This window comes from Berghia stephanieae, chromosome 2 (genome assembly GCF_034508935.2).
Source record: "Berghia stephanieae isolate SIO BIC M18660-M18661 chromosome 2, UCSD_Bste_1.3, whole genome shotgun sequence".
In the NCBI taxonomy this organism is placed as follows: Eukaryota; Metazoa; Mollusca; class Gastropoda; order Nudibranchia; family Aeolidiidae; genus Berghia; species Berghia stephanieae.
In genome coordinates, this window is record NC_088361.1 from 93,486,658 (window position 1) to 93,510,574 (window position 23,917).

A 23,917-nucleotide genomic window follows, 5' to 3' on the forward strand; every position below is an offset into this window, starting at 1 on the left:
TAATCCCATTCCAAAACAAAGATAAAAAGCAAGTTGGAAAACTGATATAGGGGGATAGAAGACACAGTAAGTACCTCCCTGCCCACTATGGGAAGTCAGGAACCAGCACCATGGAGAGGGAAAACAGAAATAGGATAGAAGACAGAGCAAAAGCGACCTCTTTGCACACCATGGGAGGTCGGAACACCCATCAAGGCTCAATTTTTTTGAAAAATGAAAACGTTGAACTTTTTCATTGGACATTTGTAATTTATTGATTATAACAATGTAAAAATAACATATACAACAAGAAACTCTTACAGAAGAGACGGTGTTGATAAATATATATATAATTATATAAATATCAAGAATTATTTTAAATCATGCAAACTACTTTCATGTAAATGTGAAGTAACATATTTAAATTCATTCAACCAAATCATCCAATGGAAGTTACAGTTACAGACAAAAGATGCGTACCTTACCAATAAAAATATAAGCTCAATCAAATGTTGAAGATTGCTTCATTTATATCAAATAATCAACGAAATCATTTACACTAATAATTAATGAATTCAGAAGAAATTCAGACAAAACAAACCCAAAAAAAAGTAATAAGACATGTCATTCAAACCGGAATTGTTGTCTATTATAATATTTATATCAATATCAACAAAACAAAACTGTTTGAATTTTATTTTTTCCAATCAAAATCAAACTAAAATGTGGATACCGTAATAGAAACAGGTCTTGATATTAAGTATGAAAAAAAATATTCTCGTTTCTGTTTAGTTTACAATAATGTAAAAGTAAAGAGTTAGACTAGCTCAAGACGAAGAATACATTTTAATCTCCTAATTGCTTGTATCAATTTGTATAGAAGTTTTATGGCACTTGCTATAACTTTAGGTAAAATCTGTGCCAAAAAAAAGATGATCTTGCTACAATTTTAGGACACATCTGTGCCAGGAAGAGGGGAAAAAAAGGAAAGGATGATGGGATATCATTCTATCTGTTAAAATAATTGTTATCAATGATTTTCTCTTTGGAGTATTCGGGATCCAGTTGTGGATTACTCATAAATGTGTAACTCACTACCAAAATCTGTATTAATTCAGGATGAATCAGATATGCTGAAAAGTGAATGTGAATGTTAAAATGATAAAAAATCTGAAAGTTCAGTCTGTGACACTTGAAGAAGCAATGTTTATTCTTCCCCATAAAACTAGTCAACTTGATCACAGTCATTTTTTTTTAACCATAAATTCAATTTTCAGCATCAAAATCACCCTGACATAATACTGTCCCAAATCGCATATTTTAACTATGAAATTTTAATAATTGGACATTTGTGTTTTTAATTACTACTTCTGAGTGAATTCCAAAGAACGAGATGTTTCCTTGATATTTAACACTATGTATTTAGAAACTTGAGCTTCAACATTTTTTTTTTTTAAATATATATATTGCGCAATATCCACTAAACAACTCACAAAGCTTTACAAGAGGTCCGTAGCCAACAGCAACCCTTAAAATGGAGGATGGACATGGCACCTGCGAGGTGATAATACTTTCTTTCTTTTTTTTCCCTGACATAGATAACGCTGTTAACGACCAGGTACTCATTTTACACCTGAATGCAGTGAGAGAATACGAGTAAAGAGCATTTTCCAAGGACTCAACTATGCGCTGCGCAGGACTCAAACCTAGGATTCGAAGGCGAGTTTCATACCAATAGACCACATATAAACGAATAAACCAATCAAGTTGAAAAGAATAATTGAGCTGTTATTTTGAGGATTTAAGATAGATAATTCAAACAACTGCTTAGCCTTCTACTAATCATTCAACATCATCCACTACAATCTCAATAAATATTTTCCAATAAACAGGGATGGTAATTTTGCTGATTTTTTAATACTTTTCTTATCTGTGGGAGAGGAATGAGGTGGGAGGAGGAAAGACTTTGCAACTGCTTCTAAATCTCAACTGTGGCTTCCATCAGCTGCAAAACCAACACAGGCCTCAATTCAGACATTTTTAAAATATAAAAGACAAAATACAACTCCTCCTCCATCCTGGAACTGAGAAGAGATTAATTGATAGGCAGCCCCCTCACTTCAACCTCTCCTCAATTCATTAAGCCTCCAACAATGAAATGTAAAATGATTTTTGTTTTATTTACTCATTAACAAATTCTCTCACTTTTGCCATTTAATTTTCCCTCATTGTGCCTTTAGAAATGACCACTGACCTCAATAAAGTTATATATCACTAACGACTGGATGGACATAAATAAAAACCAGTCAGTATATAACAAAATTTCAGGTTAATTGTCATGCACATGCTGAAGTGTTGAAATATTTTAGTATACATAATCCAAAAATGAGAAATCTTAAGTTAACACACCTTGTAAACCAATTATGAAGTAAATTGACTAATATGAAGTTTAAATTAAAACATACACATATCATAATGAAAGTCATAATTTGTATAACAGACATAGACGGTAGATGTAAACTTACTCCAAGAGCACTAAACATCATGCTTACATCAACTTCTCATACTCATAGGGCATTGAGGTACGTTCATGCATATTTTAGCCAGCAGTGATATTACACAAGTTAAAAAGAGCAAACCCCAACAAAATTAAGTTTATATTTCAAACCTTACTGTTTTTATCTGTCGCTGTGTCAAGTAACAAACTTTCTAAAGTTTAATCTTGTACTACAGCCTATGTCTGATCTTTTTCTTTCGTGTTGACGACCAGTACCTATGACATTTTTAGGTAAAATTGGAAAATAGTTTATAGAATAACAGTAATGTGCAATTCCCTGCACCTAGTCTGAAACTAATCCATAGTCCCATCCAGACACAAGCATCCAGTTGCCACCAAAAAAAAAAAGGATACACTCGAATAACTGTAATATTTTTTTTTGAAACTAACAAAAACACATTATACAGTGATGTTTTACAAGAAAGAAAAAAATCTTTTCCCAGAAAATTCAACATCCATCTATCTCCCTTCACATTACATAGTAATAATAAAAATAAAGAAAGGATCTTGGCAAAACCAAGTTTTATTCCAAAACAATAGCACAAAGCCACATGTATAAGACCAAGAAATAAAAAGTAAGAGACAGTATTAGAGGATAGGATTTGACCTTTCCCCTGCCCCTAACCTTCTCAGTGAAGAAGGCAGAGGATCTCCACATATCGCAAATATTATTTGATTTCCAAAGGAAGCAGAGAATTGGAGAAAAGGAAGATTTTGACACATTTCTAATTTATGACTTTCATAAATGTTATGTAATAAGATGAAATCCATAAAAATATATATTTATATACAGCAACAATGGGACAAACCCAACTGTTTTGATTGAGTAGGTACATAATAAAATGAATGTAACAAAGTAATCAATGGCAATATTATACATGTTTCCCTTCAGGAGTTTCGACATCGGTTGCCACACTTTCAGTCATTTTAGAGTTAGAGCCAAGAAAAAGAAATAAGGCAGCAGACGTGCTAACCCCCACAACTTACCAAAAACTGATTTGCTGATTTTTTTTTCTCTTCAAAATGCTTCTTTACAAATTAACAAGCACCTCTTGAGTGATAATATTCTTGCACAGGAAAATCAGTCCCATTCACCCAATATTCAAATTGAAATGTGGTGCAGCTGTAAATGGTGGACACATGCTTCTTTATCTTTGCAAACAGATTTAGGCACTAATAATTAACACAGTTGATTCATTCAAAGTAAAAGTATGATGATTTTTCTTCCACATATTTTTAGGGGTATTTTCGTACCAATGGAATTTTAACATGTTTGCATATTCTTACTCAAATTGCCAAATATGGAAAATTGTACGGGTTATCAAGTCCAATGATGGGATAGCAGATCTTGAGTTTATCTGTACATACATTAAAAGCATATAAGAGAGAAAAAAAGACAGTTGACCTAATTAACAACAAAACAAAACAAAAGTATTTTTTTTTTTTTTTTTTAAGGGTTTTACGGCGCTTGCAACACATTAAGGTCATATCAGCGCCAGTAAAAAGGAAGAAAATGGGATAGTAAAAAGTTCTAGAATTACAATTTAAGCACAAAAGACAAGGTCAGACAAAGGGGAATTGGTTCAAATAGGGAACAGATGTAGATTCCAAGAGCACACCGTCAAAGTACTTAGTTTGAGATCACGCTAAAAGTCTCATCCAGACACAAGCACAGGTCCCAACTAAGAGGAATACACTCAAATGTTTACCAATCCTATAATATAATATGTAAACTAAACATAATACAATGCATAACAGAGAGATGATTTACAAGGAAAAAAATATCATCTCCCAAAACATTAACTATACATTCGACTGTTTCCCTCTCAGCCAAGGACTCCGACCGATGTCAGGACAAAACCAAGCAATCTCATTCCAAGACAAAGACAGAAAGCAATTGGAAAACAGATTAGAGGGGATTGAAGACACAGCAAGTACCTCCCTGCCCGCTATGGGAGGTAGGAACCCCACCCAGAAACAAAAGTAGATTGTATCCCAACAGCCGTCTATTTGTGTGCCCTCTGAATTGTTTCAATAATATAAATTTTAAAAAGATTTCAAAGATATGACTTACATCTCCCACTAAAAAAGAAATGTAATCCAAACATACAGTTGATTGTTTCACTGTTTTGTTTGTTGTTTTTTTTTTACGGGTATTACAGAGTTTTCAACATTATAAGGTCATTTCAGCACTGGTAAAAAGAAAGATAATAGATGAAAAGTTGTAGATCTGAAGTAAAAAGCAAGATAAAGGGGACTGGATCAAAGATAATCAAAGATTGAACAAGCAATCTACCGATGTGCCTAAAAGTCCCATTCAGGCACAAGCAAAAGATCCTGCCATGAAGAATGCAATCGAACTCAAATGTTACAAACTGTAATATATTCAAAAGTAATTTCTATATAAGTACACAACAGAGAAATGATTTACAAAGGGGAAAAAAGAACATCTCTCAAATAAAATTCACATTTCACTGCTTCCTTCTCCATGACCAGGAACAAAGACAGAGAGCAACTTGGAAAGGAAAAATGGAGATAGGGGGTAGAAGACACAGTTAGTGACCTCTCTGACTACCAAGGTAGAAAGGACACCCTAGATCTAATATAAGACCAAGCTACCCATCATTGTTTATTGGACAGAAAAAAAAAATTTGACATTATACAAGATCATTTTGCGGAATTGAGTTCTCTGCTGATACTCAAACAATGCACTGTAACTTAACTTACATTTAAGGGGTTGTGGCTCAGCTGTAAGATCTTTACTTCATACCCAAAAGGTACCAAATTCAACTATCCACGGCACTGTGTGGCCTCATGTTTTATATTTTTTAATGGTTTTACGGCGCTTGTGACAGATTTAGGTCATATCAGCGCCAGTAAAAAGGAAGGAAATGGGATAGTAAAAAAGTTCTAGAATTCAATTTAAGCACTCAAGAAAAAGTAAGAAAAAAGAGGATCTGTTCAAATAGGGAATAGATGTAGATTCTAAGACCATACCATCAATGTACTTAGTTTGAGATCACCAAAAAGTCTCATCCAGACACCAACACAGGATCCCACTAAGAGGAATACACTCAAATGTTTACAAAAACAAAAATTATAACTATCAGTGCATAACAGAGAGATGATGTACAAGGGAAAAAATTCCACCTCCCAAAACTTACACTATACATTTGACTGTTTCCTTCTCAGCCAAGAACTCCTGCAAGGGCCAGAACAATACCAAGTTATCCCATTCCAAGACAAAGACAGAAAGCAACTCGGAAAACAGATATAAGGGGATAGAAGATACAGTAAGTGACCTCCGCCCACCATGGGAGGTCAAAAGACTCCACCCAGCTGTGTGGCCTTGAGTTAGTCATTCCACAATAGTTCATTTTGCAATCATACTTGATATTTTGTTTTGTTTTTGTTGTTAAGGGTTTTACGGCGCTTGCAACACATTTAGGTTATATCAGCGCCAGTAAAAAGGAAGAAAATGGGATAGTAAAAAGTTCTAGAATTACAATTAAAGCACCCAAGAGAAAGGAAGACAAAGGGGAACTGGGAACAAATAGGGATCAGATGCAGATTCCAAGAGCAAACCATCAATGTACTTAGTTTGAGATCACCTATAAGTCTCATCCGGACACAAGCACAAAATCCAACGAAGAGGAATACACTCAAATGCTTACATTATACATTAAAAATAACAAACATAATAATACATAACAGAGAGATGATTTACAAGGAAAAAAATATCATCTCCCAAAACAATAACTATGCATTTGACTGTTTCCCTCCCAGCCAAGGAATTCCAGCCAGGGTCAGGACAAAACCAAGTAATCTCACTCCAAGACAACGACAGAAAACAATTGGAAAACGGGTATGGTGGGATAGAAGACACAGCATGTACCTCCCTGCCCACTATGGGAGGTCAGGATCCCCACCCAGATACTTGATATCATGAACGATTAGAATCATGTTCTTAGGATATCTTTTCTGCATGAATTCATGTTTGAGAGCAGTTCAGCTGTCATATGGTATGACACTTGCCCTCTGACCTGCCAGTCACTGGTTCACAGGTCATTATTTGGGTGATGAAAAGTTGAGTCCTTGAAAAGGCTCTCTACTAACATTCTATCGCCATACTTTAAAAAAAATATTTATGTTGAAAACTAAAAAAGGAATAGGAATACAAATCATTTTCTATTCTAACCATACGTTGTTAAATAAAAATGTGGAGAAGATGTTTGAATGCCACTGTCAATTCCAATTCCACCTAAATTTTTTTTTTCATATACTTCACACAAAAAAAAAAAAAGCTATGCTAATTTGGTTTTGTCATATTTCAGGAAGTTTTTAACTGAATGAAATGTAAGCAAAAAATCTATTTTATGCTAAAGGCTTTAAAAGTAATATGCCGCAGACGCTAAAACAAGATATATCTTCATCTACGGGATATTCAATATATCTTTCATTTCATGCAAAGACTCAATGCTTCAACATCTTAATAAATGTAATCAAAAAGGCAGGTTATCTAAGCACCCTTCATATCCACCAATCACAATAAAAAATCAATACATGGACAACATCATACAATAATAGTTCTGCAACCGAGATAATAATAATAATAATAATAACAATAACAAAAAAAATAATAAATGTTAATATATACATTGCTTGTTGATTGTACGATGTCAACTTCCAGCTTTTTCAACCAACCAAGACATTAAATATCACATTGTACATTTTAATCCTACATCCATGAACACTCCCTGTGCCAGTGCACCACACACACACACACACATTTTGAACAATACGAGAGTAAAAACTTCAAAAAGGAGCAAAATACTTAGAACAGAATGTTTTGAGCTTAAAACCCTCTTTCAACAAAAAATAATTAATAAATAAAACGGAAATACTTCACGTCAAATAGATATATCTATATCAGAAGGGTTTTTAGCTCATTACATTCCGTGCTAATTTTTTTCGTTTTTGTTTTTGAAGCTGTCGCACTCATTTTTATTTAATTAATTTTTTTCCAGTCAACAGCTTATTATTCACTTTGACAAACACAAACAGTCAAGCCAACACCTCTAATTCACAAGAGTTGTTGGCAAAATATTGAAAAACTAACCACTATACAAATACATCTCTACACACGCACACACACACCCATGAAATAGTAAAATAGTGCAAATCTGTGTTGAACAAATCCAAACGTACTAAACCTTATCTTCAACCCCAAACCTTTTTTAAAAGGTCCTTTGGAGCAATGACACTCTTGAAGTAAAATCTCAGCTGTATTGCTGTGGCTTACAATTTGTGTCACAAACAAGGGCTTTTGCGCCCTCTATATAGGACAGTGGTCCACCCTCGAGATCCAAATTTAAGCCAGGCACCTGGTCTCTGCTTTGAGGGAACGGGGCCTGAATGGCATCATGCAGGGTTCAACTAGGGTCACTTGCAAAACCCTCATTATCTCCATAACCCCCACAACCCCGAGATGATATGATGCATTAATGTTTTTTGGCTTTTTTTTTTCCCCCACACAAACAGTCATTCATCCATTTGCTGTTATCCATGATATGATATATGATACAAGGAACCAGTTACTACACAGTCACTGAACGGAGACTGTTAAGGGTAAGCAACACTTTCTTAAAGGTAGGCCTGTCACTGGGTTTGATTTCCCAGGACTGTTTCATGATGGTATAGATTTCAGGGGGACACGACTCTGGAGCTTCCATGCGATAACCCCTTTCTACATGCATCACAACGTCTGCTAAGGGCTGGAATGAAAAATATACATATATATATAAATATAGATATAGATATATATACATGAAATACAAAAATTGAAATGCAAAAATTATTTGTTCCAGATTGCAATACAATTTACTACAAGTCTTGTTTCTCATCGTAGCTGTAGTGAAGCACTGCAAAGTGAACAACAGGGACTAAGTTTCTTGCACAAGAAAAAAAAATGTACGATGAGAAACAATGCTTGTACCAGGTTCCTCTCCTATAAAATTAAACCATTGGCTTGTGGAGATAGAAGAAATGTAATAGCCACAACATGCAACATATTGTAAATTAAAATTAACAAATTATTTCTAAATCATTGTACTTACAATTCTGGGATAAGGCACTCGTCCAAATGAATATATTTCCCATAAAAGAATACCAAAACTCCACATGTCTGATAGGTTGGTAAAATCCTGGAGGGAAAAAATATGTCATTTAAAAAATAAAAAAAAATACAGAAAAACTTGAAGATATATTTAGAGCAACATCCACTAAACTTGCTTATAAAGAATCCCTAGCCAAAAACAACAATTGTCATACAAGACGAGACATTACACCTGTAAAGGCAATATTACAATATATTATTGACAGAGACATCACTGTTAACAGCTAGGTACTCATAAAATTCTCTTTAAATATAAGATAAACAAAATAAACAGCATTAAAAGACTCAAAATGAATCATATAACAAGTGTAAACATCGTGTATCATCAAGAAGAAAAATCTTGGGAAAAAAACAGGTTCAGAACAATCCTATGTCGGTTTTTTACGCCTAAATTTAATAAAAAATAAAAATCACTAGGAAAAAATAACAGGAGTTGGCACATTTGCAAATTAAACTCGTCTGATGAAAAATAAAATGTATTACTGGATTAAAATAGATATTTCCAATGCTAGTCCCCCCCGGAAACTTACATTATTTCTCAAAGCTTCCGGTGCTGTCCACTTGATGGGAAAACGCTGACTGGATAAACTAAAGTCTCCAAATTTGGCAAGACCAAAATCTGAAACCTAAAATAGAAAGCACATAAGAAACAAAAATCCAATAAGGGGTGAGAAAATACTCCTTTGTTTGCTTACATTCCAGTATCTTTTATCAATTTTATCACTGAACAGACTTATTATATTTTCTAGTAATGTTGAACTTGAGAGAGATTAGTTTAATTTTGAAAAACTAAAAATCATCAAGTCCCTTTGAAAAAATTAATGATTAAATTGGTAAACAAAAATCATTAAGTTGGAATTTAGACCTCAAGATAAAGATTATCAACTACTTTAATCTGTCACTAAAATGTCAATCAAATTTAACACCACAAACATTTTGTCACCAAGTTTTGATCTTAGAAATAAAAATAGGTCTCATTGGTCCTTTGGTAGTGTAGCTGGTCTCCTTGGGTAGCCATACATTGGCCTCATAGGTAAATGAGTATCTTGTCTTGAGTAGCAGCTTGCAATGTTTAATTGATCCATCAGTATTTTTATATAATATTTTAATTGATGAATTTGGATTCTTTATCATATAGTGCGATTTTCCATACATATGTCGAGCAAATATTTACCTTAGCTGTCCCGTCATCATGGACTAAAACATTCCTGGCTGCTAAATCTCGATGCACTAACTCTTTACTTTCCAAATATTCCATTGCTGCACATGTGTCACTGGTTAGGGAAAGAGGTAATAACAATATATATGCAACTTTATAGCACAAAGATGAAACTAGATGAATAAAATAATTAATTCATCTGTCTGTTATTTTTATTATTATTATTATTATTATTATTATTATTATTATTATTATTATTATTATTATTATTATTATTATTATTATTATTATTATTATTATTATTATTATTACTATTAAAAAAAAAAAATTTATCATTATTATTATTATCACTTTTACCATTATTATTATTACTTTTGTTACCGTCATTAATATTATTTTAATTGACATCAAAATAATCCAACACTATTATTACCAAACCAACCAATCAATACAAAATCTACCAATTCATCAAGAACATATAAACATCGTTTAAAATATGTGAAAAAAATGAAATACAAAATACGGTAATTACGTGGCAAAGTTGATCTGGTCTTTCTTGGTGATGACATTCCTCCCTCTAGACCGTAAATATTCCACAAGGTTTCCCTTGCCCATGAACTCTGTCACAAGGATGATTGTGTCCCCTAACACCACGCCAATCAATTTCACTAGGTTTGGGTGCCGTAGAGATCTTGAGTTGGAAATAAAAAGAAACACATAAATGAAATAATCCATAACACGTGAACTGACATCTTAAAAATTTGATAATTTACAATTCTAACTGAAAAAAATTTATGAACTTTTGGCCCTCCGGATCTTTGTATAATACTTTAAAGCCCTATATATATTGGCACTGCTACAAAATCCTCCATTTCAAAAAAATATGATACCTTCTTCATCATTATTACTATAATCATCAGCATTATTATTATTAATATTATTATTATTATTATTATCATCATCATTATTATTATCATCATCATCATTATTATTATCATCATCATCATAATGACAAAAAAATGCTCTGATAACAATCTGGATCGGAGGTTAATAGAAATCACAATAATCTGCAATTGACAAATGTGGGCATCCTTGAGACAATCAGTCGCATGGTGAAAAGCTTTGATCTGAGAAATTGACAATTTTAGTCAAGAGGTCAATTTTTATGGAAAATGAGTTCTCATCAAAAATCGTTAAATCAAACATTTTTCTACATGTTGAAATATTTTAATTGAATTCTACTCCTAGATAATTTATATTAATTTTTTTTATGAAGGTAATTATTATACTTAATTACAACTCATGTCAACTTTGGAAGCGATTTTCTCAAAATTAGGGTTTCACACCCTAGCTCATGCATATGACCTGACCATAACTTCCTGAAAAATCACCCGATTTGCTTAAAATAAAGATTTAAATGATCATGAGACATTGGGCTTTCAAAAAATTCAAAATAAAAAACAAACCGCAAAACAAAAATTTTCACCATGCAACTGATTATGTCACAAATATCAAGACGCGCACAATGACTTTAAATCATGTTACATTTGTATTCCAGTAATGGTTTTTTATTTGTTAACATTAAAAATTGGAATGAACCAACCACATGCCAATTCTTGTTACAAAATCCTCTGTCAATGAAAATATTCTAAAATCTAAAATATTTCATCACTGCAAAATATGCCCCCCGAACACCTTTTAAAGTATCTATAACTATTTCAAAACTTATCTGAATTTTTGAATGGCCTGTAAAATATCCTCTAAGCTTTCCTTGTTTTAGGGTCACACAATCTTACATCCATTTGCATTAGATTATAATTATTATAATATTTTTTCTAAAAAAAATAATCCATCTCTCTAAGCAATCCTAAACCATGCATATTCATAACTCTTTATCACTCAATAAATGAAAATGTTCTCAATTGGAACAAAACCTGTTCTTCAGATTATGTCATAATATCGGGTGGGGGGGAGGAGAGAGAGAGGTTGTAAGTAAATTAATATCAACACTCATTATATTTTGAGAGTAAAAATTTATTAAGAGAATGGTAAGAGATTAAAACAAAGTATTTATATAAAGTAAAATTTATTTTTGTCTCTTCAATTTGCTTGGTTTCTGTAAAAAAGACATATATTCTTTCATTTTGGGAAGAGAGAAAGGAGAGAGAGAGAGAGAGAGAGAGAGAGAGAGAGAGAGAGAGAGAGAGAGAGAGAGAGAGATAGAAAGAGAGAGAGAGAGAGAGAGAGAGAGAGAGAGAGAGAGAGAGAGAGAGAGAGAGAAAGAGAGAGTGAGGAGGACCACATGCTTTCCCTCTCATAGCTTGTTACAGGAATAATATATGGAGTATGATGAAGATGGTGAATGGTGTTATAGGGGAATGGTGAAAGTGAAGGATTGTAACGATAATATTAGGAAGGTTGTTGTGATGATGATGATGATGATGATGATGATGACGATGGTGATGATGATGATGATGATGATGACGATGATGATGATGTTGTTGATGCCGGATTTTTTGGGGGGTTTTTTTTTTTTACGATGACTACTATGTTACTAGTGTGCATCTTGTGTGAGTGTGTCTATGTCAATATTGTATTGTTATAAATGTGTAACCAAATGACAAATTGCCACTTTTTTGGGGACAATAAAGATATATTATTATTATTATTATTGACAGTTTTTTTTTTAAATAAACAATTCCTGGAGTCATTCCTATATTCATTAATCTGATAGATTTGTTCTTGTAAGTCTACAGTTATCCTACATTATCTGATGATATTATTTTTTTTTAAAAATAAAAACAACAATAATAATAATAAACCTACGTCATAACAGAGGCTTCCTGTAGAAAACTTTGACCTCCCCTTTCTCTGTCCTTCAATTGTTTAGCAGCGACAGCCAGAGATCTGTACGTTCCTTTGTAAACATCTGTATGTAATTTTTAAAATTAGATAAATAGTATTAGTCGCAAATATAAAAATATCCATCGAAAATATAAAACTAATTATCAGTATTAACTTTAAAGGTTAGAGCCGGGCAAAATCAAAAGTTCCTTCTCAGTATGAAGGGATTGTAACTTTTGCATAATTAGCAATGTTCCTGTTAACTCATTTTTACCTTATTATTGAATATAATAGACACTGATAAAAAAAAAGTCCTATAATATTCAATCAAAAACTGATTAGATAATGAACTAATGCGATAGAAATATTTTTTTAAACAAGAGATTCATTCATAAACATTCAACTTACCACCAAAATCCCCCCTTCCTATAAGTTCACCAAGTGCTAAGTCACTGTGTGAGATCACCCATCCTCCACTTCTGAAATCTTGAATGGATACTGCGCCAAAACTGTCCCCCTTTTTGAGGACAGGTCGGACAAGTTGTGTGCAAAGACCGTCAGGGTCACGTCCATAATGCTGATTGAAAAGATTTTTAAAATCATATGAATTTCATCTTTGCCTTTTAGCCAATCAAAACCAAAATTGAAAAATTTTTAAAAATTAAAAATAAAAACAAACGTCACTGACTCAACTGACCCTCATCAAGGATGAGTTTCCCAGCCAAAATTGATTAAAATGAGGTTTTGGGATTTGTGTTTTGTTTTTTTGTTTTTCAGAGTTTGGCAGTAAAGGAATTCAATCAAAACCATTTGTACCCCACCCACCCACTGCCTTAAATCTGCCTTAAATTGGTATTATAGCGGAGAGATTCAAATGCTAAAATTTGAATGTTTAAAGACAAAAATACAGAACTTGAATTAGATCTCTTTTGTCTATTAAAGAGTGGATATAGTTACGTAGTGTGTCAATAACTGAGATTTTCACATTCCTGACCATTTTAACCTTGAGATCACTTTTCAACATCTGAATCATCCCGTCACATTTTCACTAATAAAATATAAATACGACATTTGTCATGATTTAGCGTGTAGATATCAAAAATGCTTGGCAGACAGAAGACCAAGATTTTTTTCAATTATAAAAGACCCCATCTCTATCAATGAACTTTCATTGTTCGTGTCTCCTTTACCAATGAAATTTGCTGTCAGTCTTGTCCATTGGGAACATATTCTGGGTGTTTCTATACCACTGCATCTCGTACATCAGTATTGTAGGCCATTATAGCATATTCTAGGCAACAAAATTCATATTAAAATATGAACAAAACTAAAAAATTTGGAAACTCTCCTGCCAACAAAATTCCATCAAACTTTCACAAATCTAATCACATGTCTTTGGATGAAAAGACAGATTTATGTAATGTGATAACCATGAAAGGCAAACCCTGATTAAACCGGAACCAGAGCATTTAACAAAACTGACAAAAGGAATCTAAAATATTTAATTACCTTCATTATGGATAATTCCTGTTGAAGATGATCAAATTTTCTATATGAAAAATTAGCATTTATCCACAACCTTGCTAATTTTTGTTTTCTTAATTTGTACTGAGGGGTCCCAATAGCTCAGTTGGTAGAGCATTCACTTCACATGCAAAGGGACCAAGATCAATCCTGAGTGAAGGTGAGGTTTTTTTCTGACCCCCCCCCCCCCCCCACTCACCAACCAATGATTGGGTAGCTGAGTGATAGACCTGGTGGAAAATACTTTGTGATAGTAGCTCCTACTCTGGTGGAAAATACTTTGCGATAGTAGCTCCTACTCTGGTGGAAAATACTTTGCGATAGTAGCTCCTACCAAAGGGTAGCAAGCAGGTAGAAACCAGGATTAACTCTGGCTCCAAAGCCTAATGACTCTGATGGACTACCCTTTTTTAACTTATACCGAAAAACATGCAATAAACACGGATGAATAATATCTAAAATAAATATTCATTATGTGATATCCATTATCCAAAAGTTTAAAACAAAAGTCGAAATTTTAACTCAGCTAGAATTGGTTATATTGGAAAAACGAATACGCATGCTAATTTTGTGTGACACAACATTCCTTCTACTTATTCAAATCTACAATTGTTATTTACGATGTGTTTTATTAACAACAAATAAAACTGTACTCCAGTTGTCAAATAACATTACAACATCAAGGATTAAAGGGGCAAATCATTCAAAGGAATACCAGCAGTAAAACATTTTTTATCAATCAGTCTGAGTTTCATTCAGCTATCTCCCGAGAACTTACTGTATAACTATTTTAAAGAATCAAGTTGACTTGGTTTCATTGTGTAAATCTTTACTGATAAATATGAACTTATTCCCGAGATCCTTAGCTTCAATTTGAGGTGTGATGTTTACAATTATGTCAAATCTTGTTTGAACCACACAATCACTTGCACTGCTTTTTGACTGATCCTTGCACTGACTAATGCTATCAGCTTGTTTTTTTTTTGTTTTGTTTTTTTGTTTGTTTTATTTATTTATTTTGTTATTTTGTTTTTTTTAAGGGGGGTGGGGGGGGGGGTGGAGGGTCATGGTACATATTTGTACATTGATGTCTGAATTAACAGTTGCAGATTTTTAATTTGTGACGTATCATGAGGAAATGCAGTATATAAATTTTGTCATTATTATTATTTTGAAGGCCTATGTATGGTCAGTATTATTATATGGCTGTGAAAGCTGGACAATTACAGAAGACATTAGAAAGAAACTGGAGGTAGTAGAAATGTGGTTTCTTAGAAGAATGTTAAGAATCTCATGGACAGAGAAGAAAACTAATTAGGAAGTATTAGAGCAAGCTGAAACGAAAAGGCTATTAATTCGTACAATAAGAAAAAGACAAATGCAATTTTTAGGGCACCTAAATCGACATAAAGTATTGAACATCTTTCTCTCACAGGAAATATAGAAGTAAAAAGAGTAAAGGCAGACCAAGAAAAACATATTTGAATAGTTTGAACAGCTGGATGACAAAGAAAGAGAAGATTAATATTAGTTTTCTGAGGTTATCTGATCAGAGAGATGAATGGCGTACCATGATCACCGATGTCTGGTACAGACTTGGTACTTGAAGAAGAAGAATTATTATTATTATTATCATTATTATCATCATCATCATTATTAATATATTTTAATTATCATCTGTGCCGTTGGAACAATCTGCAATAAATACCTGCACTAGTTCATCGAGGTTCTTGAAATAACTCTCTTCATCAACAGTGAGTTTGTTGTTCTTATATACAATGTGGTAATGTTCCACCTTCCCCTGGTGACAGACACACAGAGTATAATCCCCAGGGAAATTACTACTCTCTCTAATCAGAAACAGACCGTCTTCCCGTGGCTGAAGGAGATCCTCTGCTTGTTTTCTTGAGATCTTTCCATGAAACCATCTATAAAAAAAATAAAAAAAGACAAAAGGCATGCAACAACCATGCAGTTTCACACAATTGCATAAATCTCAGATAATGTTAGTTGGTGCTTGTTAACATGAAAGGACTGTGTAACAAACCCAGAATAAATTAAGTCAAAGTTCACACACATCAACATAATCACCAACCCTACATCAACGGCGCAAAGTAACAATTTTATCCACCCCCACCCACCTACCAAAGTAAATTATGATTAAATTGAATGAAAGAAAAAAAGTATAAAAAACTATGTATATTACGAACATCTCAAGTAAATTTGTTGTTGCATCCATTCCAATTTTAAGATATTCAAGCAAATAAATTTCACAGACGGCTTCTAAGTTTTTATAGGCCTTTTTTAAAAAAATGTTTCAACACATTCAATTGTCAATGTAACCATATCAAATAACTACTAATCACAACAATACTTTTTTAACAAGGACTACCACAAGAACTTATTCTTTATAAGAGAAACACTGCAGGATTGCTATTTGATCTTTTTCATGAAAAAGAGATGGTCTTTCAGAGTGATCCAATACCTTAATCCCTACATCAAAACACAGCAAAAAAGTTTAAATTGACCCAAAGACATGCTGCAAACTACAACAAACTGGTTATTTTTTGTTTGTTTGTTGCTTTAGGTCTCTTCCAACACAATTGAGGTTATATGAGAGACCGCTGAAACAAAAAAACAAGCAATCTAACACTAACAAAAATAGTACAAATGTAAATCAAAATCATAACCTAAAGATATCATAAGCTAAATTATAAATAACCAAGAACAAACAGGCAGAAGATTTACAGAAAAAAAAAATCTCCTGTCAAAAATACAATCACAAACCAAAGAAGCAGGATAGGCTAGTAAAGAGAAGAAGAAACGACATCACTATCGGATCGTACACCCATGCGAACCTCATAGGTATACGATTCAAGGGTGATGCTCCCATCCAACCACCCGCACAAACTGGTTAGAAATACATGAAAGTTCGATGTGAATTCATGCGATGGAAAAAAATCAGAATCCAAGATACGATCATGAAATAACTGTTAAAAAAGCTTCAATGCATAAAAGCAGAGCAGGAAGAAAATCAACTACCTCTATCAATTCTATGAGAGAAGAGAATGAGCAATCCCCTCCATCCACCATGACCTTCCCATCACCCCCAGTCAGAAGACGATAATGGTCAATATGGCCATTGAAACTGATGGATAATGTCCGATCACCAACATAGTGGATGCTGTCACGCACTAGAAATACACCATCCTCCTGGTTAACTAAAAGCTTCTCTGTTTCTTCTCGTGAAATGCTCCCATGGTACCAACTAGAGGACAATACATTAAGATTAAGAGTGGTGTGAAGAAAGTGATAAGCTGAGCATTTTGCACGATAGACAGCCAAAGTTTCTGAATTTGACAAATCATATATAAAGAAAACAATTTCTTTCTTTAGAAAAGAATAAGATCAGCAAGATCACATTTAAAAAACTATTAAAAGCATCATAACAGAATTTTTTTTAAACAACAAGATATACTTTTGACATAGTGAGATAGAAGTAAAATACAAAACCACCATTAAAAAATAATGAAATATACTTAAGGAAGAAAAAAAATGTACCACAATTTAAACTCTTTATGACTTTTAATAATTGAGAATTTAATGTCTATAAATAAAAACAAATAATAACAATTATTTATTTTCAATTTTAAAAAACTCCCTGAATCCCTGTTCTGCGCAAAAACATTACTGAATCCAGTTATAGGTGTGGGAGCATTTGATAAGTTTAATCACACTTAAAATAAGGAATATTTTTTTCCATCCTCGACCTACATCAAAATAAAGATCTTCAATAGTCTCAGTATTTCTGTCTTAACTTAGGGTCCCAATAGCTCAGTCGGTAGAGCACTCATTTCACATGCAAAAGGACAGAGTTCTGGGTGAATCACGATTTATTTCAAACCTCCCTGTCATCCAGCAGTGATTGGGTAGCTGGGTCAGTTAGATCTGATGGAAAGTATTTTGCATCCTATCCAAAGGGTAGCAAACAATTTCTATTGCACATCAGCCAACTTTTCAAAGAGCTAAAATGGGACAGTCTAATGCACAACACCATCATGACCCAAAACAGAAGTATGTTTGGACTTTATATAATATAATCTAGATTTAGAGCTTTTTCTGTTCCTTGTTTTAATTTGCTAGTCAAAAAAGCATATTCCTGGGACATAAAAGAGTTATTTATTTCCATACCTATTAACAATCCTATTTTAAAATTATTTTTTTCTTGTCAAATTGCCAAATCAGAACAGAGCCAATTTTATCAGGACAGTTGGCCGCTATGCTATTGTCAGTTTCACGCTATAAAAACAGGGATAAACTCCAGCTCCAAGGGCCTCAACTGGCAAAAGATCAGTAGACTTGGTTGGCCAAGAAGGAACCTTGAAATGTCTCTCCTCTTAAGAACAGGATTCCCATAACTTCATTAGAAAAATAATTCCAGACTTTTTCAAGGCCCATATCATGATCAATAAACTCCACAAAACGAGGAAAGACTATCAAATTTTTAAAAAGGTTTTCAGATATATTATAAATAGTAAAGTGAATAGCTGATGTGGTGAAACAAGTTATGATGATGATGTTGGGGTGGTGTAGTAGTCGTGGTAGTGATGATGATGTGGTGGGGGTTGCATTAGTGGTGGTAGTGAGGATGGTGATGATGATGATGACAATGATAATGATGATGTGGCAGGGGTGGTGGTTGCAGCGATGGCGGTAGTGATGATGATGTGATGGTTGTACGAGGTATGTTTCATAATTGTGTTTCCCTGTACTCGCCTAACATTATGAATAGCCTTCTATTTGGTGTCAAAAGAAACTTTATTCATTTTGTGTACCCATAGGTCAAAGATGGTGACCAGTGGCTGTTTGTCCACAGCCACGATTGCATTCCTCATCGCCTCTTGAATCTGGTCCTCATCTTCAAACTCTTGACTTTTGAACAAGTACATTGTCATGATGCAGAATGATGCCTCATTCTTGCCAAGTTCGTTGGTCAATATTCTGTAAAAGGTTGTAATAGACACACCAACAAGTTCACTTATCTCCCTACAAGCTCTTCTTGAATCTTCTTCCCAAACAGCTCTCATTCTCACAACAGTATCGCCACAAGTGACAACAGGAGGTCTCCCAGTATGTTCTTCATCCTGCATGTCAGATTTCCCATCTCCAAATTCCCTGACCCACCTTCTAACAATTTGAAATGGAGTATTATGCTCCAAAACTTTACAAAAGTCTCTGTGTATTTCGACAGCAGACTTGCCGAGAAGAGTTGAATATTTGATGACGAACCAAACATCATCCGTGAGAAGGTTGCATCAATGTTTTGCTCTGCAGTTTTCCTTTGACTACACTTGGACAAGGAACAAAAGTACAACAAACATGCCACGCCACAGCTCTATGACACGACAACCAATAAACTTGAAATTTGGAATCGGTATTTCTTAAATATGGCGTCATATTGTCTCAAATTTTGGGAGTTCTAGATTGCTCATCAGCGAAGTTATAGAAGAGGGAAACTTAATTATGAAATACACCCCGTAGTAGTGGTGGTATGATGGTGGTGATGCGGTGGTGGATGCAGTGATGATGATGTGGTAGTGGTTGCAGTAGTGGTGGTGGTACTTATAGAAGTAGTGGTGGTGATGATGATGGTATGGTAGTAGTGGTGGCGATAACGATGTGGTGGTGGCAATAATACTGATGTGGAGGAGTTGCTACTAGTAGTGGAAGCAGTGGTGATGATGGTATGGTGGTGGTGGTAGTGATGATGATGTGGTGGTGATGGTGGTTATAGTAGTGGTGGTGGTGATTGCTGTAGTGGTGTTAGTGGTGATGATGATGTGGTGGTGGAGGAGTTGTAGTAGTGGTGGTAGAAATGCAGTAGTTGTAGTAGGGTGGTGATGATGATGATGTGTTGGTTTTTGCAGTAGTGGTGTTAGTGATGATGATGTGGTAGTGTTGAAATTGACCTGAACAAATTCCCGAACATTTCCGGACCCATTTTCGAAACGAATGAATTCTTGACCCTTTTCCTGGCCCAGAAAATTATCAAATTCCCTAACTTTTCCCCAATTTCCCGACCTTGTGGGAACCCCGAAAAAATTACAGCAGATTTATGCAGCCCACTGATATTCAGTAACAGGATTAAGTTAAAGTTCATCCATTTGGGGGAGATGAAGTGATGATCTGAGAAGATGATCAAACATTACAACCGTTTCATGAGGACTTAATACTGTTGACATTTTATTTAGCAATGACTATGAAAATTTTTGTTTTCTATTTTTGTAGGAAATACTACTCTTAAATCAAAGCCTATCTCCACTGAGTAAAAATCTTTTTGAATTTTGAAAATCCATTTATATATAACAAAGTTATGCAGTTTCAAAGATGTCATTTATTTGGATGACTCACAAAGAGAAAAAAATACGGAAAATATGGGACGCTTTTTCTGCATTTTATTCTGGTTTGTGGTTGTATCTCGCTTAATACGTGGAATTAGATATTAAAACTTGGCAATTTTATGGCAAAATTATCAGAAAATATGATGAAGACATCAGAAGAGTTCTAACTTGTATAGTTTTAGAGCTGTATGGCTAGGGTCAACTATAAATTTGTTTTAAAATATACATAATATTGATCATTTGGAACTTTTCCGGTGTAATCTTGTGTCTACAACCCATACAAATGACACGAAAAATGCCTGCTGAATTATTATCAATCAGTCCCGTGAGACCATGACTTATGTTAGTTCTAGTATTTATTTGAGAGAGAGAGAGAGAGAGAGAGAGAGAGAGAGAGAGAGAGAGAGAGAGAGAGAGAGAGAGAGAATGTGTTAATCTACTATCCCTATGACATAACAATGAAACAATACCTTAATTTTTAAAAAGCGCGCGCGGATTTGTGTCATCCGTCGTTGCGAACAAGGTTGCCAGATGGCCACGTGTGTGGCCAAATATATAATTTTGTTTCTTTTATTACATTTTATTCATCTATGTTTGTCTCAGTGACATTTATCCTAGTCTATTCAATTTTCTGTTTGTTAAAATTTAGTTCATTTTAAGAGGGCCAGTCTTAATATTGAAAGCAATATGATTTTCTATTTAGCCACTTTGAAAGTCGAATTTAGTCAGGTTAAAGTCTGGCCATCTGGCAGCCTTGCCTCGCTCAAGTCATTTTCGTGTCGCGCGATGGTGGAGCAAAATGGCCGTCTCCATATTTTCACTCATTGAAATGCAAATTGGGTTGATGTTTTGTGAGAATACGGGAAAAGTACTTATCATAATCGAATGAAATTTGAAATATAAATAGAAGAAATGTGCATATATAACCTTATGAGCGACAAAATCTCTCCTCTTTGTAGTTTTAGAAATATTGTACTCCAAAGAGTAAAAATCTATTTTTAACAGTCTTCTGGTAATCATACGAGTTTTGTCGCTTGACATAATCTAAAATGACCTCTTTTCTAACTGTGTGCCAACTTTCAGTCATATTCAATTATAAACAGCGTCGTAATTAATTTTTAAAAATAGCATGTACGAAACGGCTTCGTCCCATATTTTGTCGCAAATTTGGGCACTTCGTGAGCGTAAAAGAGGCCCAAAGATTTGTGCGGGATAGTCATTGCTATTTTATTGAATCACTCTGTATAATAATCATCTCCTTCATTATCATCAAGATCCCCAATACATGTAGAATAAACATTGTGTTTGAATAGAACACTATTCAATGAATCCTTGCCTGAAACCAAAAGTCTGTGAGAGAACTTGAGGCAAAACCCAGCTCAACATTTAATTGATGTTACGGTATCTGTATCTCAATCATACTTGGCAAAAATAACTTAACTTTAAATTAATACTTTATCCAGAAGGCAAAATAAATAAATTGTTTAAAAAAAAAAAAAGGAAAAGAAAAACTTTTTTTTTTACATCTAAAGCTTATGGGACCAAATGACATTGTTTTTGTTTTCTTGTTTTTTATTGACATAGTAATGACTAGTTATCAATAATTAAATATGACATCAGGTTTTGTTTTTGTTTTTGTTTTTTTGGGGGGAAGGGTTTGGACTCACGGCATGGCATGGAGCTGAACAACTTGTCGCAACTTGACATAATTGGCAGGAATCATTCCTTCCTGGCCATTTGAATTCCGTACTCGAAACCAATTTGGATCCTAAAATGAGATTGAAAAATTAAAAATGGATTGGTTATACAGTGCAATAACAAGTTCAAAACACTTTACAAGGGATTACAGCGAACAGCAACAGTTAAGACGTAGAACAAGACAATGTACCTGCAAGACAGAGATGTTGTTATCAGCCAGGTACTTATTTTACATCCGAGTGCAGAGAGAGAGTGTGAGTAAAGAACCTTTTCCAAGGATTCAACTTTACACAATGTGCAGTGGGAGTCAAATTAGGGACCAACAGATGAGATGCCAAATGTTATACAACAATAACACAAAGCTGCACAAGAAGCAATCTTAGTTCTGTGTCTTGTCTACGCAAAAAAAGATATGATTCAAAATCAAAATCTATTGTTAAATTTTTGATCAAATTGACAGATCTGATTGAATCATGATGTACAAATTTATTCTTGTTTTATGAAAACTACTGTCTCATAAAGGGAAAGGTGAAGGAGCGGGTGGTGGGGGGGAGTGAAGCTGTAAGAAAAGACTGACTAAAAAAATTAAACAATTTTCTTGTATAATTACTTACTGTTGTGGATTTGACAATCACTAAGAGATCTCCTTTCTTAAATGGCAAGTCATCACGAGACCGACCAGTAAAATCAAATTGGCCAACCACCTCATCTCCAGGCCTCCAGGTATGCGACTAAAAAAGAAGAATGAAAACAATATAGTAAATCTTTGAAAAGATGTCAGAATAAGAAATGACATGCCATTTCTCAACTAATAACAAATGTTGAGATGACCAATTCAAAAAGAGAAGACAAAAGTAGGCAAAAGGAAAACCATTTTCAAAAAATTCAAGAATCCATGAATAGAAGAATGTTGAGAAGGGATTGATGGATTGACCAATAAAATTGCTAGGGATGGGGACTAACTTTTTTTTTATATCAGCAAGGTGTACACAGCCGTACATTGTTCCCAAATACCATGTCAAAATTAAGTTGTTAGAGTAATGAAATAGAGCAGAGTTATCGGAATCCTAAACCCATGAATCAACATTATCTAAATTCCAAAATGAAACTTTTATCTTGAGACCAATGTGGGCTAGTTTCTTTTGATTCAACCACTAGCTGTTTAATGGTTTTGATGTTTGTGGTGCACATGATACTTACATTGTTTTGATCCATGGGCATTATAGCGCCAGACAATTCTTTCTAGTTAAGTCACTCAATATTCAATTACTTTGGCTGTGAATGGAACAAAATGAGAAATATCAAAAGTACCACAAAAACATTAGAGATATGTCTCCAACACATGATTATTCCCAAACAAGCACAAGAGTTAAACAAGGAAACCAGTGCTTGCTCTACCCAGAGTAAAAATTCTTTTTTTATTTGGGGAGGGGGGGGGGTGGAGAGAGGGATGTATGTTTTAGAGTTTACTAAGTTTACTAGTGTTTGTCATATCAATTTTACAACACATGCGAGGTATCAAGAGGCAGATTAGAGAAAAAATGAGCTTTTGTATATCAAGGTATCCCCTAAATATGCTC

General features: G+C 34.0%; 1 protein-coding gene across 1 annotated transcript in view; it reads right to left on the reverse strand.

Moving 5' to 3' along the window:
* Positions 1-228: 228 nt before the first annotated feature.
* The window catches only part of LOC144965891 (tyrosine-protein kinase CSK-like), a 28,355-nt gene continuing 4,666 nt past the window's right edge, over positions 229-23,917 (reverse strand). Inside the window, exons 2-12 of the mRNA XM_078901717.1 lie at positions 23,538-23,612; positions 22,952-23,068; positions 22,307-22,407; positions 15,947-16,166; positions 13,123-13,291; positions 12,697-12,799; positions 10,403-10,561; positions 9,886-9,985; positions 9,242-9,337; positions 8,653-8,739; positions 229-8,310 (exon numbers count right to left, since the gene is read on the reverse strand). Coding sequence (XP_078757843.1) covers positions 8,134-8,310; positions 8,653-8,739; positions 9,242-9,337; positions 9,886-9,985; positions 10,403-10,561; positions 12,697-12,799; positions 13,123-13,291; positions 15,947-16,166; positions 22,307-22,407; positions 22,952-23,068; positions 23,538-23,558 — 1,350 coding nt within the window. The 5' untranslated portion in view covers positions 23,559-23,612 and the 3' untranslated portion in view covers positions 229-8,133. The remainder of the gene's footprint in view (positions 8,311-8,652; positions 8,740-9,241; positions 9,338-9,885; positions 9,986-10,402; positions 10,562-12,696; positions 12,800-13,122; positions 13,292-15,946; positions 16,167-22,306; positions 22,408-22,951; positions 23,069-23,537; positions 23,613-23,917) is intronic.